The sequence below is a fragment of the Euprymna scolopes genome, chromosome 5, assembly GCF_053919585.1.
Source record: "Euprymna scolopes isolate OS-2025 chromosome 5, ASM5391958v1, whole genome shotgun sequence".
Lineage (NCBI taxonomy): Eukaryota > Metazoa > Mollusca > Cephalopoda > Sepiida > Sepiolidae > Euprymna > Euprymna scolopes.
This window is the reverse complement of record NC_136486.1, coordinates 29040134-29056613: the sequence shown is the minus strand read 5'-3', so window position 1 is coordinate 29056613 and position 16480 is coordinate 29040134. Positions and strand designations below refer to the sequence as shown.

The 16480-nt window shown below is 35.6% G+C and overlaps 1 protein-coding gene across 4 annotated transcripts in view; it reads right to left on the bottom strand.

The window, feature by feature from the left end:
* Nucleotides 1-16480, bottom strand: part of LOC145276756 (proto-oncogene tyrosine-protein kinase receptor Ret-like) — a 343334-nt gene that overhangs the window by 58636 nt on the left and 268218 nt on the right. For all 4 annotated transcript variants that reach the window (XM_080128000.1, XM_080128001.1, XM_080128002.1 and 1 more), the window contains exons 12-13: nucleotides 9444-9643; nucleotides 6294-6416 (exon numbers count right to left, since the gene is read on the bottom strand). In XM_080128000.1, the coding sequence (XP_079984126.1) occupies nucleotides 6294-6416; nucleotides 9444-9643 (323 nt within the window). The remainder of the gene's footprint in view (nucleotides 1-6293; nucleotides 6417-9443; nucleotides 9644-16480) is intronic.

The window sequence follows — 16480 nt, the reverse complement described above, 5'->3', positions numbered from 1 at the left end:
TTTTTTTTTCTTCTTTTCTTTTATTACATAGGATTGTTAATAAACTGAAAAACGGTGGGGAAGAAATAAAAATGTAGAAAGAAAGAAAGAATGGGGCGTGATAGTGACAGAAACACTATGAAATAAAAGCGAAAAAGTCTGTAGATGACGAGAGAGGGTAAAAGTGATAGACACTTACTGAGTTGCTTATATTTAACCGATCTGATTTTCAGTTAAATTTTCAGTACTTTTATAAATTACTAGTTTACCCTACCAGGCGTAGCCCAGAGTCCAGGTAACGTTGTTTTAATGATGCGCGAGAGAATAGCAAGTAATTTAAAGATAATATCATAGAATTTCATGAATAATTCAAGAAAATAGATGACGTGTTTTCTAAGAAACGGAAAATCATCCTAACGAATATAATTTGTCAATATTTAAAACAAACTTCGAAACCTGTAAAGTCTTTCCAGCAAAAGAAAAGCTTCAAAACTGTCTCTGCTTATGGCAAGTGCTTGTCTGAGCTTCAATCTATACTCCCCAGACAGACTTTCGTAAAAATAACGCGTCTAGCTATGACTACTATAAACAGTTACCCCACTCTCTATTTGTGCTTAAATCTAAACGTAAATTTCATGAACAAAGTTTCTTTCCTGGAACTGTTTGCCTGTAGAACGCTGTTTCGCTCGCCCGCTTTCGAGTTAGGTAAAATATGATCGTCTTCAAGTCCAAAGTAAACAAATTCTTGTTGAACCGCCCTCTTAAATAATCAATTTCCACCACTAACGATTACTGCATTGTTGTCTCGATGACCATCGTAAGTTCATTAGCCTCAAGTTGCTTTCTGGCCTTATTATGTGGTGACTCTCTTTTTAAAAAGATTAAGTAAATCATTTTTGTAAACAATTTTTTTGTTGTAAATAGACTTTTTATTTCATGAAGTAATTCAGTGACTTGTTTTCTTATATCAAACTTGATTTTGAAACATAACTCAATCCTGAAAACAAAGTAGATTTGCTCCTTTATCCTTCTAGCTGCATATCACCCTGTCGAGTTTAATGGTATAGTGGAATTACGTTGACACACCGGTTCCCGTCAGATCACTGAAGTTAAGCAACGTTGAACCTTGCCAGTATCAAAATAGGTGACCATTTGTAAATTACAGGTGTTGTATGTGCTCCCCGCTTATCATGACATTGTTTTCAGTCAGTGTTGGGCCTCTTTTTACCATTGAACCTAAGCAGTGCCAATTTGGGAAAGGTGTGGTTGGTTATTGCAAAACTTTGCCTCACAATTACACGCACAGCAACCCCTACAGGGGTGTCTATTGCCTCTTGAAAATGAACGGAGGCATCGATTATAGTGAGGTATCGGATCAGCGAATTGCTGAAAACTACTAAACGAACAAGTGTGACGAGATGAGACAAGGAAGCATTGACAATTCTGAAGAACTAGTACCATATAGAAGTGTATAGATAATATTAGTTTATTATATTATATAAACCATCTTTACTGACCGGGTTAGTTGCATCATACATTCTTATGTTTTTTAATTATTATTTTAGAGACCCTGCGGCATTGGGGACATATGTATCATACAGGTTTCCAGTTCTTATTTATTCCCTGGAATGTACATGATTTTCTTTAATAAACTGAGGAATTTTCATAGATCACAAATTTTTATAGGCACCTAGTTTTCATAAATGTTGCAATTAAAAAAAAATACTATTATGCTGTACAAAACAGAGTTGAACCTAACAGCCGACAAGTTCAAAATGTCTCTCCGTATCTCTCCCCCTTCGTTTCCTCTCTCTCTCTCTCTCTCTCTCTCTCTCTCTCTCTCTCTCTCTCTCTCTTATATCTCTCTTTTCTATTCTCTTTTTCCCTCTCTCTCACCTCTCTATCTTTCTTTCTCTCTTTCTCTCTTTCTCTCTCTCTCTATCTCTCTCTCTCTCTCTCTCTCTGCTAATATGGAAGATTGATTGACCAATCAGTGCTGTAGTATCTTAGTCTCTTTTTTTTATTATTTATCTAGCACTATTCGACTCGGCTAAAATTTCTTATTTTATGTTGTAATAACATCCTGAGAATGACATTTTTCAAAGTCAAGAATGTTTTACCCAAAGCGTTGCCTCGCAACGAAACGTTGTTTGATTTTTCGTGACAACTTGTCAACTATAAATAAACGTATTTTACTTCTTATAATACAGTGCGTACAAAATATGCATAATGCATGACATAGACATCATATGTTATTTAGTATTTTACAATTTCAATATCTGGTGATACCAGATCAGACTGTCTGATGATATCGGCTTCCTCACTTAAAATGCACTGAACATTGATGCCATTGTTTTTTTTTTTGTTGTTTGTTTTTTTTACCTTTGCAAAGCCGAATCATGTTTTGCAATACAAAAAACGGAAGTAACAATTTTCTTCTTAAAAACAACTAAAACAAACACAACGGATAAATATATATTATTTAATTGAAATTTGTTGCGATGAGTTTTATTTATTAATTAATTTTTATTGCGGACTATTATTCTCATCTTTTTCAGTAGTCAACAACATCTTAGAAAGATGACGATGCTAGTCCGCAATAAAATAAATTAATAAATAATAGTCATCTCAATAATGAATTCTAATTAAAATAACATATATACAATTCGGTACGGACCCGACCATGGAAGATCAGATAATAAATAAACGTGGATTTATAAGATAAAAAAATCCAACCTTAATCGACCCTTCGCGTGCCCGTGGCACAGTTGATAGAGACGTTGAATCCCTACAGTTTCAGTTGAGCATTGTCTGCAAATAGCGGTTTCAATCCTACCCAAGGCCGGCAAGAAGCTTACTTGGCCAAAACGTGGTAAGACGACAACAATTATGGATGGCTGAGAATGCAGTTAGAAGATTCGGAGTTCCTGTCTCGTCGCGGTTACCACCTGAGAAGGCCAGAGGAATAGTTGGCCGAAACGTCATGAAACAACAACAACTAAAAAAGATGAGGATGATAGTCCGCAATAAAATAAATTAACAACGCATAAATATTTGAATATATATTTACCAACATTATTGGATTAAGCATTAAATGGCCCTAAATGTACATTCGGGCCCTTCCCCCTTACGAGATTATGATTGGGTAGATAAGCCTTAAATATCGACTGGTAGAGCCAGTTAGAGATTTAAAAAATCGAAAGATACGCAACCTTTTTTTTTCTTTTACATAGTGATCACCACTTATCAAGGTCCGGAAGCCACTCAGGGATAACGGTTATTAAAGTACATTACGTTAGTGTGGAGATTTGATGAAGTGTTTACTTAAGGGGGCGGTTCATTAGGAATTTGTTAACGTTTGACTTGAAGACATCCAAGTTGTAGTCAGGTGGGAAGCAGGCAGAGGAACAGAGTTTCACAGGCGTGCAGTTATAAGAAAGAAGCTTTGTTCATGGAATCCACGTTTTGATTAAGGCACAGATAAAGAGTGGAGGGAAATTTTTCACAGTGGATTCAGCTAGACGGGTGTTTTTCGTGAAAAGATTGGCGAGGGGGGGGCCAGAGATTGGAATTCAGACGAGCACCTTCCATGGAAATAACGATAAAACAAGGATAGGCTCGCAACGTCTCTTCTGTGGGAGAGAGGTTGCAGGGTAGAGAAAAGGGCATCCCCCACTAAGCCACGAAGTCTATTTTGTACTCTGTCAAGGCAGGATAGACTGTTTTTAGCAGCTCCTGTCCAGATATGGCAACAGTATTCCATCCTTGGACGTACTTGGCTTTTATATAGATAGAGAATTGCATCAGTAGTGAGATATCTTCTGGAGCGGTAGAAGGATCCCACCATCTTTCCAGCGACCTTGGCAACAGACTTGATGTACGTGTTCGATTTCAGAGCAGGAGTAAAGGTCAAACCCAGAAGCTTGTCAAAACACGGGGCCTCACCCAGACGCTAGGATATACCAGTTTCGATCACGACCACTCATTAATTAAGGTGACATACCAGATCATTATTCCGAAGTGTAGCAAAACTCAACCAGCTACTTCGAACGATATATTCGTGGCACACATCAGATTGACACGTGGTAAAACAAAACAACCAAACTAAACACTATGGATAAATATTTGAAGCTATAAAGAGCCCAAAGCATAAAACTCTTAGCAAAATGACCAGTGTCGGTATTAAATAACTCAAAAACGATTGATATGCCTTAAAAAGCAATAGAAAGAACAGTCTGATTTGATCAAAGTTAACACCCTTATACAACCTAACATCATAAGTGCATTTGAGAAGTTTTATCAATGCATAATCAGAAGTGCCCGGCATATAAAATCAATAGTAAGTTCTTTGGTAAGACAGAGACGCGTTCGAAATCAATGTTTCTGTTTAGAGCACAATCGAACCATAGTACTTGACTTTTGCATTTTAAACTTTATTTGAAGGAATTAATTATATACATATTTTATAAAATCAATCGTAGGTTCTCTATACTGCAATGTAGACGACAATGTATTGTGGATTAAGTCGTTGCAGAGAGGTATGTAAAGCTTTCTCTCGGTGTACCGCGGTAGGTCTCCGACAAGAGCAGGTAATTATCGATTTGATTGAAAAATGTGTCATTTAATCGATTTTGATGACAATAAACGTATTGGAAGTGTGAAACATTCGTCAGTCCCCATTCAATGCCGAGCAACGTCGGATCTCCCTGCTAATATATATATATATATATATATATATATATTACTAACTAGCTCTACCTACGTATTGAGCACTTTTGAAGTAAATACTTAAAGTTTACGCATAAATCTATACTTTCGTATATTAGGTTTATGTGAGTAAATGAAGTAGTTATATATATATATATATATATATATATATATATATATATATATATATATATATATATATATATTTGAAAATCTTTCGAGGTGTACAGAATTTAATGATGGATACATATAGACCAATATACATAATGATTATTTAAAAAATAAAAAATTAAAATAAAGGCCAGCTAACCCGGTTTCGATCCAGGACAATACGATTAAAAAAATAAATAAACAAAGTCATGAATATGGCAAGGGAAAGGAGAAAAAAAATATCAAAAATAAACAGGGGAAACAAAATTACATAGAGACCAAATTAAGTCCGAGAAGATTTTCTTTTTGCTTGCAAAGAGAAGGTCTCATCGACTTAATATAAATAATCTCTAGAATTTTTAAATGATATGGAGAGTGCGACCTGCTCAAAATAGTGAACATGTCGACACTGAAATTCGTGGCACACGCATGGTTATTTATAAGGTGGTCGCAAATCGCAGAACCATACGTATTATTCAAAACATCCGACGGCGAGAAATTTGCATAACGAATTTTCGAAGGCACATGCTGTTTCAAACGAAAATCTAATCTTTGTGATGTTCGCCCAACATAGTGCGCACTGCAACTACATTTAAATAAATAAATAAGATAATTATTATGGGGGGGAGGGAAGAACATCTTTGCGAATAGACGGCAACATAGGCCTGGTTGAAAAAACAACACGAGGATTAGATGCAAAATAACACCGTTGTACAGACACAGAAATTTGCTTGGCAAAACGGTCACCAATGTTGCCCAGCCAAGGTAAACGTAGGTAGACAGGACATCTATTAACCGTAATTACTTTAAGTTTATAGAAATTGGGAACCTTCTTATTAATAACAGTTTTAACAATATCTAATGGGTAACCATTATTAAATAGGGTCCTTGTAATAAATTTCAACTCATCATCCAGATTAACCCTGGAACAAATCATTAAGGCCCTATGTGTTAATGTCTTAATCAAATTATATTTTTGGTTGATAGGGCAAAAAGAGTCCCAACGAGTATAGAGAACCGTAAAGGCTGGTTTACGATAAACCGAAGTAAGAAAACACGAAGATGTCTTAGACACAAGTACATCTAAGAACGGAAGAGTAGAATTCGTTTCCTTATCTACCGTAAACTTAAGGGCTGGATGAACGTTATTAAGAGACACAAAAAAAAGCATCCACATTCGTCTTCGTCTCCGTATGTCAGCAATTATTTATTCATTGTGTTTGGTTTGGCTGTTTTGTAAAGAAAAATTATTGTTTTTCTTGGGTGGGGGAGCTTTGCAGACATGATTGAGTTTTGATAGGGATAAAAAAAGACAATAAAATGTTTTGTGCATTTTAGGTTAGAAAGCCGGCACCTTTAGACAGCCTGATCTGTTAGCACCAGAGTATGTTGTGTAAATACACGTGCATGTCGATGAGATCGATATACATTCTTAGATTGATCGCTTTATTACTTACCTTGCTTTTCTTCATATAAGCATCAGCTTCATAGATATCACGTGTCAATCCAAAGTCTGATATTTTGATGACATTCCCCGATGCAACCAAGATATTCCTGGCGGCAAGATCTCGGTGAACCAACTGCAAAAGAAATAAATATATACATAATTCAATCGTCTTAACACAATTCTACTTTAATAGACTCTATCTTTTAATAGTAGTTATCATAACTTACTAAGTCCAAAGGTCACTTGAATGTGTTCATTTCTCTGTCAGTTCGATGACAAAATGCTATTAGAGGACGTGATGATGGGGTGATATAGAGGCAATTTTATTATTTAAGAGGACGTCTTGAAAAGTATTTAACATTATCATTGAAGACAACTATGATGTAGTCATCAGAGAAGCAGCGCATTATTATTGCGCCTCAACATAAAAGAGTAATATTGTGTTGCTAAGCAGGTTGGTTGGTCGTTTTTGTTTTACGGCATATCAACCCTTTTCAGGTTATTTAATGCCGAATCCAGTGATTTTGAAGAAAAGGTTTTGATAGAATATTTTTTTTTTCAAGTCGGTTTCTATTTAACCAATAGTTGAGACCCTAACAGATACTACCACTCCGGGTCAGAGTGGACCTGGGAGCAATGGCAATTAAGGGGTTGCTCCACACTCCCCAAAGCCTTCAAGCTGGGGCCTCACCATCGGATATAGTTTAAGATCATATCCAGGACCGCTAAGCGGGTACGTCGAAGCGGCAAAAATGCAACGAGTTGATCAGGGCATATTTAATTAATATATTTGTAAAACAGGCACAGATATACAACATGGGGATATGCGTGCGACTGAGGACCGCTTGTCAATTTGATATCGCTTTAAGACTTCCTCTTTCGGATGAAGCTGGTTCAAGCTAAGTGTCGTAGATTACAGACAGATAAGGAAAGAGAGAGAGAGAGTTATCTTTTAGTGATTAGGTATTTTATAATCAGATTCTAGCTTCCGATCTTACAAGACATTTTTTATAAACTGTTTTAAGAGGCGGGTTCGGTTTTAGAAACTGATTCAGATTCAATTGTGGATGGAAGGAAAATAGGAAATGGTTTGTTTCGTTTAATCATCTCAAGACTGAGCTTGTTATTTCAATTGTAGGTGTGTCCCTTTTCTTCGTGTGGTAATTAACATAGTAATTTAATCAATAATTAGAATAGTGGTTTCAAGTAATAGTTTTATATTAATTAAATTAATGACCTAATAAATCATTTACACAATTATTTGATGAATAATTAAAAAAACTATGTAATTAAATTTTAATTTAATGAAACATTAAAAGGTACTAGTGCATGTTGCAAGATTATCGTAAATGTATGTCGGACTGGGCCGGAAATTTACGCTAGCCGCCGGAATATGCCGAGCGCTGGTTAAGTTAGTAAGCCAATTAGAATGCGACAACAAACGCAATTAGCCTAAAACAAGCGGAACGGCCGGCTTTGGATTAATTGAAATAAAAGAAAAAAAAACATGTTTTCTATTTCTTAATTTTAAATAATGGAGCAGCACACGGCATTTAATCTAACTATTTTGACACGTTAGCACGGACGCTTGAGTAAGTCGTAGTTTACTGCCAACAAAACAAACTGATCGCATCTGAAACTAACCCCAAATCCTAAACCCTACTCATACACCCTAAACCCTAATCCTAAACCCATAACCCTGTCTTAAACCCTAAACTCTTACACTAAACACTAAACATTAAACACTTAACTCCAAACTCTAAACTCTAAACACTAAACTCTAAAGTCTAACACTCCAAAAAAAAAAATTATTAGTTTTTAATCACACGAAAAAAAGTATCTACTTATTTATAAAACGAAAATTAAAACAATATTCATTCATAAAATTTACGATCGATTGTTGTTGTTATATTTTGTTTTATTGCTTTTCTATTTTTTTTTTATTTGTAATTTGTAATTTGTATGTCACTAGTGTTTCTACTTTCTGCTTCGTAGCGTTTTTAAGATGCGTTCGGCGGCGCTCGGCATATTCCGATGGCTTATGTCAGATAGCGGGCAAACCCGAGTATCCCTGGAAATGATAACGCAAAATGTTTTCTAAATGAACATTAATTTATTTTTAAAAAAGTTAAAATAAAAATAGCTCAAATTTTAACGATACACGTCTTAATCAGACATGAAATCAACTTGTGTTTTCTTTTTCTTTTCTCTTTTTTTGTCACTAGAAAATCAACGTCCATATGGTCTTAAACGGTGTTTTTGTTTGTTTGTTTGTTTGTTTCCTTTCAAAAGTTTCAGTTGAGGGGATCGCACGTGGTTCGCATGAAATGAATTACATTTTGCGCGCGCGCGTGTGTGTGTGTGTGTGCAAGCATGCTATGAATTTTAATTAGAATTTCAAGTTAAGAGTCCCATCGTCTTATCGCTACTCTGCTGCATCTCTGTGCCTGTTTTACAAATATTTTAGTTCATGTGATCTGATGAACTCGTTGCACTTGTGCCCCCTCGACGTACATATCCCCGACGAACCCGCTTAGCAACAAAATCTCACCCTTTCACTGTTGAGGTCCCTAAATGCCAGAAATCTTTTTACTTTAATAGTTTTATCCCTCGAACAGCTAGAATTTGGAATTCTCTTTCTGCTATCTGCTTCCCTGACTGTACTGATATGCAGAAGTTTAAATGTAATGTAAACCAATATTTTGTTTATCTTTCCTCGGCATGGTCCCAAATAGTAGCCCCTTATATTTCCTAGTGGCGATTTGCCTTGTTAGGGGTGAACGTGAGTAAAAAAAAAGAGTCAAACGTCGAAACTGAGCTGTTTTTCATTTTAAAATAAATTACTGTTTAGTTTTTATTTTTTTTTAAATCTGTGCTGTCCTGCCTTCTTAACTAGTTATGTCTAATTCTTATTCAGAAAACATTTACACCGAGGAAAAGTATCTAATCGTTTAATTGATAATTACAATGATAATTAAATTAATACTATTTAATTTCTTATACTAAATTAATTTTATTTATAATTACAACCTATAATAGGCATTTTATTTTGGTTATGTTCAGCTAGCGACCTTCTTAGACGTGTATTAGTCTGTGGTGCATAAAAGCTTAAAAGTCAGTGCTTTATAGAGTAGGGTAGGTTTTATTTGCTTGTGCTTACCTTCATTTGGCAGAGATATCGCATCCCTTTGCACACTTGCCAGGCAAATGAGAGCAAATCACGGGAAGAGAGTTGGTTCGTCTCGCCGGCATTGTCGTCTGGCGTTCGCTGCGTTCGGATGCACATCGTTTCACGATGGATTCGCAGGAAGTTCTTCAGCGAACCGTGGTGACAATATTCAACGATTACATAGAACGGACCTGCAAGTGATGCGACACGAGGAATAGAATGAAGGGACCGATAAACGTATATATAATAAAAATGGGTAAAAATTTTAACAGCAACACATCATTTTATCTAAAATCACGTCATATAAAAATTAAAAGAAAAAAATGTCTAATCATAATGTTTCAGCAACAGGAAAATATTTTCCGTTTAAAAGCAGAACACTTATATTAATGGAAATGCTATTTTTATGCCAAACTAATATAAGCAATGTGCAATCATTTCGTATATAAAGGAAAAACACGCATTTTTAAAAATGCATCGATATTTTCTTCGACTTTAGCGATGTAAACGTGATTTCACCTCAGCAAGACAGACTGCAGAAAATTATATTTCAAACAAGCGTGATAGATCACCGAAATTGATATAAAAAGAAACTCGAGCGTGACAACCGCTTGAAAATGATATATCATAGAAAATGGTATTTCAATTGAAGCATGACAGACCAACGGAAAATGCTATTTTAAACTTGAGCATGACAGACTGCTGAAAATAATGTTTCAAATTAGTGACAGACTACAACAAATTATATTTCAATGTTAAGTGTGACAGATACACAAAAATTATATTTCAAATTTAAGCATGGCAGACCGATGAAAATGTTAATTCAAAATACATTAATACTCTTGTACACCAATGATCAAAGGCAGATTTTTTACGGTCACTCGTTTCATGCAAAATATTGTCCCGCGCAAAAAATGTCCTTGACAAACGTGTACCTACTATCTTTCAAACTACATTATGAGCTGCAAGAATTTGCCAACCTTCGAATCTCCAAACGTGTATAGAACTTATATTATAAGTATAAAATACCCCGGGGAATACAACGGAAGTAGTCATGAATTTCTATGTTACTCACCTTTTTATATATGTGCCCCACCTTTAAATGACTTCTAGGAGTCTGTGTCCCGCCTGTTGGTGACTTATGGAGACAGAAGCTCTTTAAAAATAACATAGCACCTTAACCTGCCCCGTGGCGGTTGCCGTTAGGGAGGTACCGATTACTTTCCAACCAGCCTTCTCCACCACTCCCTGTTCTTCGCACGTTTGACCGCCTCGACCAGCTTCAATCCTGTCCATTCTGTTATGTTGTCTTCCCATCTCTTCTTCTGTCTTCCTCTCTTTCTTCTTCCTCTGACTGTTCCCTGCAGCACTGTCTTGGCAAGTCTCTTTCCTTTTATTACATGGCTGAATCGTTTTAGTTCGTGGCTCCTCATTGTGGTGAATAGATTTTCATAAGGACCAATAGCTTGACTTGCTCTGTTTTTTTACTTCCTCATTGGTTATGTGGGTTTTGTAAGAGATGTTGAGCAGTCTTCTGAAGCATCTCATTTCTGAGGCCTAAAACTTCTCGAATTCTGCTGTAAGGGTCTATGTTTCACAAGCATATAGGAAAACTCAGTCGACAAAAGAACGCATGAGTCTTATATTTGAACTGAGATTGATTGCATTGTCCTTCCAAATGATGTTCAGCTGTCATTGCTCTTCTGGCTTATATTTTAGGTTTGAACCCATCATCTGAAACTATTGCTCCAAAGTACTTGAAATTCTTCATGGTTTCAAGCTTCTCTCTATTAGCAGTGATGTCAGTTTGGATTCCATTGCCACTACGTGTCATCAGTTTTATTTTGTTTGCCCTGATTTCCATACCGTAAGCTGTGAAGGATCTGTCTAGTTGCCTGATCAGGTTCTCCAGTTCTTGTTCTGAGCCTACCAATCTGTCTATATCATCAGCAAAACGCGAGTTTGTGATTGTTCTACCACCGATGCTGTCTGTTCCTTGGTGATCTTCATTTGAAGATCACCAAGGAACAGCCACTGTCATAATTCTTTCAAAGAAAACATTACACATAATTCAGAGAGTTACTCAACAATCCAGCTTATTTCTCTCGTTTTCTTTCAGTTTTCTTATCAGTATGGTTAAGGTGGGGATGGGGACATCCTAGCCGATGCTAGACAATACGCTGCTATCTCATATATTCTTATTGATAGATTGCTTTAAAATTGTAACCGTTCCTTTAAGTGCAATTGTTTGAATCTCCTTCGCACCTGGTTCACCGGATATATTTTCTAGGTAGTTTTTCAAATAATTGATGAACCCTGTAATTACTGGAATGATGGAGATATTCTTAAGATTCCAATTTTCAGCTTCATTTTATGTCGTATATAAGACGTTGGTATTTCGTTATCATATTCTTCTCAGCTTTGTTGTAGCCAGCATCATCGGGATTGCTATCTTCTAGTAACATGGATCTTCCTCTTTATGGGCCCATGTCACTACGTCAGCTTTGATAACTCTGTTTCTCAATGTATCTTAGCTGTAGGAGATGCATAGTCATGGGGTTTGGTGCATTACTTATATCCAACTGTTCTTTCTGCTACACGTTTCCAAGATTTTCTGCTTCATTCGATATTCAACATCATACAGATCGTCCAGTAGAAATATCTAAACACTTATTTTGTCGCATCTTATAGTAGCCGTCCCCTAGCAGAACCTTATTACTAGATGTGAGGTGGTTCGCACTTGTTATCATTGTTGAGACCACTCATATTTTAAAAAGTATTTGTCATCAAACTTTGGTCTTGGGTAGTCATTATAATCCTCTGCTTATAGTGGAGCGATCCTTTTTTTAGCCAGTCTATAGAGACTTATTTGTTTATATAGACCTGAGTAAATTCACACAGAAAATAATTAGCGTGCTGTTCATTGGATAATTCTTCCAGACTCTTCCTACTACATTACAGTGTCAAACGGAGCAGCTACAGTAAAAACAAAATAAATAATATGGCTATATGAATTTATTTATTGCGGACTATTATTCTCATCTTTATTAGTTGTTATTTCACGACGTTTCGGCCAACTATCCCTCTGGCCTTTGTCAGGTGGTAACCGCGACGGATAGGAACTTCGAATCTCCTAACTGCATTCTCAGCAATCACTGCCATCTGTAGTTGTTGTCGTCTCACAGATGGCAGTGATTGCTGAGAATGCATTTTAGAGATTCGAAGTTCCTATCCGTCGCGGTTACCACATGACGAAGGCCAGAGGAATAGTGGGCCGAAACGTCGTGAAATAACAACTAATAAAGATGAGAATAATAGTCCGTAATAAATAAATAAATATAAATAATACTCATCTCAATAATGAATTCCAATTAAAATAATATAAATAATATGGCGTTATAAACATTGTGAAAATTTACGTAGCAGTGATCCCCATTAAATCCCGCGCAACGTCAGATCTTTCTGCCCGTATACATATATATACTTATGTGTGTGTGTGTGTGTGTGTGTGTGTGTGTGTGTGTGTGTGTGTGTGTGTGAATCTTTAGCGTTTTAGAAGTACAAGATTCTGAATTCGCTTAACAAGCATATAAACTGTTTAATTAAATCACAGATGAAACATAACGTATTTTTTCCATTGCTAACAAATTTTTCCCTTTCTTTTCACTTTCAGATATACCTCAGTACGAGGGACTGGATTGCAACAAATTTCATGTTAGCTTAAACGTAAAGTGTATGTTGATAATGCTATACCAGAATAAAAACGGGAAACATGAATCCTATATATGACACTCGCAGTGGAAAACTCTCAAAATTTAAAACTGATGTTTTCATGACTTCACAATTGAAGTAAACCCAAACACACAAACAGAGCGCAAGAGTTGGAAGTTATAAAAAATTACAGTTTATATTTTGTGTGCCAAAAAAAAAACGCTCAAAACTTCCCTGAATATATATGTGTGTGCGTGTGTGCGTGTGTGCGTGTGTGTGTGTTTGTGTATGTATGTATAATCATTTAATATAATAATTATTAAATACCTACAGACACTAGTGTTTCATCCTTTCGGGAATCATCAGTGCTGGGTGTCACGATTAACACCAGTCGATAGATTCGAACCCGGTGACAGAAGCCATTTCTGGCTTCATCAGCAAGAACCTAATCTATTCAGCTACCGTTAACCGCGAGTAATACTGTTGGATTTAAACATTTATTTTTAAATGCTTTTTTACGTCTGTCAGAGTGATCTCATCATTATATAATGATCTGCGCAGAAGAGCTAAATTTACCGACTTTAATTCAACTGAAAGTGCTCAACAAGAAAAAATATATATATATAATTTTTAAAACAGTAATTATTGTTTTAAAAATAATAAAAAATTTAAAAATTATTATTATCAACGTACAAATAAAAGATAGGCGATTTTCTAAATAAAACGAAATTTTCAGGCGAAGACGCTACTTTACTGTGTTTATCATGTAAAAAATTAAACAAGAAATATATATATATATATATATATATATATATATATATATATATATATATATTCGATGATCATCTCCGAAATAACACTAGGACTATTGGTAATTCATGAAAGCAAATCGACTATATTAATATTTTTCCAATTAAGAACTAAGAATTTAAATTCATTTTTAATATTATTTTGCAGGTTAAAAATTGTCAAAGATTATATACATATATATATATATATATATATATATATATATATATATATATATATATATATATACAGGTGTGTGTGTGTGTGTTGAATTGCACTCTTTGACCATTGAGTGAGCAGTCCTTAAGCCTAAACATTCTAACACTAATGTTAAGTTATGAATATTTCATTAATGATAGAAGAGCTAATTGCATTATTGCGATGCCACGAAATATTCATGACCTAACGTTCGATGGGGTCACTTGCACAGAAAACGTGTGCACACATGTACAAGGCGTGTCTTCTCATGCGTGCACGCGACTCTCGAGAAGTTGGTCGAAAAACTGACACAAAATAAAACAACACACTTATCATCATCCGTGCGATGACCTACATGAGAAAATTACTGAACCTACAATGGACTATTAATTTGAATATTTTATGAGAAAAATAGTATCTGACGAGTAAAGCACATATTAATGTAAAAAAAAACTGTTTTGCTCAAAGACATTTGATGCTGTTGAAGATATATTGTTCGAGGCTATTTCCGGCTTTATCATTATGTAAATCTAATTTTTCGCAATCGAATGCGTTTATCAATTGTTTATAGTGATGTGTAACCACTTATCAAGGCCGAAACTTACTTGAGGATAGGAATTAGTGAAATTGCCATTCCTATACTGAACGATACAGTGAGAGGATCGATAATCATAGAAGGGGGGATAACTTTGATTACGTAAAAGGGCGTTATATATACGGCATCAATGAAGTTAAGCAAATTTGAGCCCGGTCAGTACCAGATGAGTAACCGTTTGGGAATACCAAGCGATGTATGCAGGTAAAAGTTTAGTCTAAGATGAAAAATATATCCACCTTCTTGTATGAATTTCTTTCTTGGAAATGTTTATGAATTTAATATCCAGACAATGCCAGTTGAACCCACTCAGTGTGTGTGCTGCACTAGAACAGGAACATATTTCTTCCCTCGTGATTGATATATATCTACGTTCAGCAGCTATATGTGATAGGATCAAGACAAATTCCGAAACTCTTTCCCTAGGAAGTATGTATCAGGTTGTGAAGAAGAGTATATACACGGCAAAATAACGTTGACACACACCGGTTCTCGTTACATCGCCGTTAAGCAACGTTGAGCCTGACAAAAAATTGTCCTGATCAACGTTGAGCCTGACGTTTGACCATGTTGGAATACCAGGTGCTGAGTGTATTCAACTAAGCGGGTATGTATAATACATGAAGTAGATGGAGGTTCCTGCCTTGCAAATTCCAGTTTACGTGTCGACAAGATGTAGCACTCACTAGATTGTGATGTCGATGCTTGCACTTTGTCAAGGCAAGAAAGAATTCTCTGGGCGGTATCTCTCCAGATCTGAGAGCATTACTCCACCTGAGGTAAGCAGGTAGATATAACATCTCAGAGTGATGAACGTCCCTGTCTTGCATAACTTAAGGTTACGCTTAGGCAGGGTTTAGTGATTTTTGTGCAAAATGAGTTACAGAAAATTCAAGGATTCTAATTGGAATACAGTTGAAGGGGAAACGTGAAATATAAATCGATACAAGTGTCCGGCATGAATTAAACCCAAACGATCCTTTGTAGGTTACATTGCACACACACGCACACGCGCACACACACACACACACACACACACACACACGCGCACATGTATATATATATAAGCAAACTACAATTTACTTTTATATATATATATACTACCATTTACATATATATATATATATATATATACTAATATAACATAACGGAAATACATGACGTATGATGATAGATACAAAAATGCAATAGCGTATTCATAATATGCCTCGGCTTGGAAAAATATGGGTTCAAGTAAGAATAATCATATAATGATAAAAATAATGAGAAGAAAAAGAAAAAAGGAAAAGAAGAAAGAAGTATGCATCATTCATTATCAAAATTACTTTAAAACATCCTGTATTATATTTTTATATAATAATTTATATATATATATATATATATATATATATGTGTGTGTGTGTGTGTGTGTGTGTGTGTGTGTGTGTGTGGATGTATGTGTATGAAACATTACCCAACACACTGTAGCATTTGTCGCGATGTAGGTAAAGAATAGGAAAGAACTTCGACTCTCTTTTTCCCCCGTTGTAATCACATTTATTTCCTCATTCTCCCGCCACGCGAGACAGCTATGACTTCCAACAGCTGTGACTTTACCCACGTCTCTAACGGGCTCTCGAATGTTATCCATGTCTCTAATATGATCGTCTTCTCTAACATTCTCTTTCTCCTTTTTATATTCTTTTGCTTTACCCGTGACGTCATTTTGCATGTATGTGCGCTCTGTTACACACAC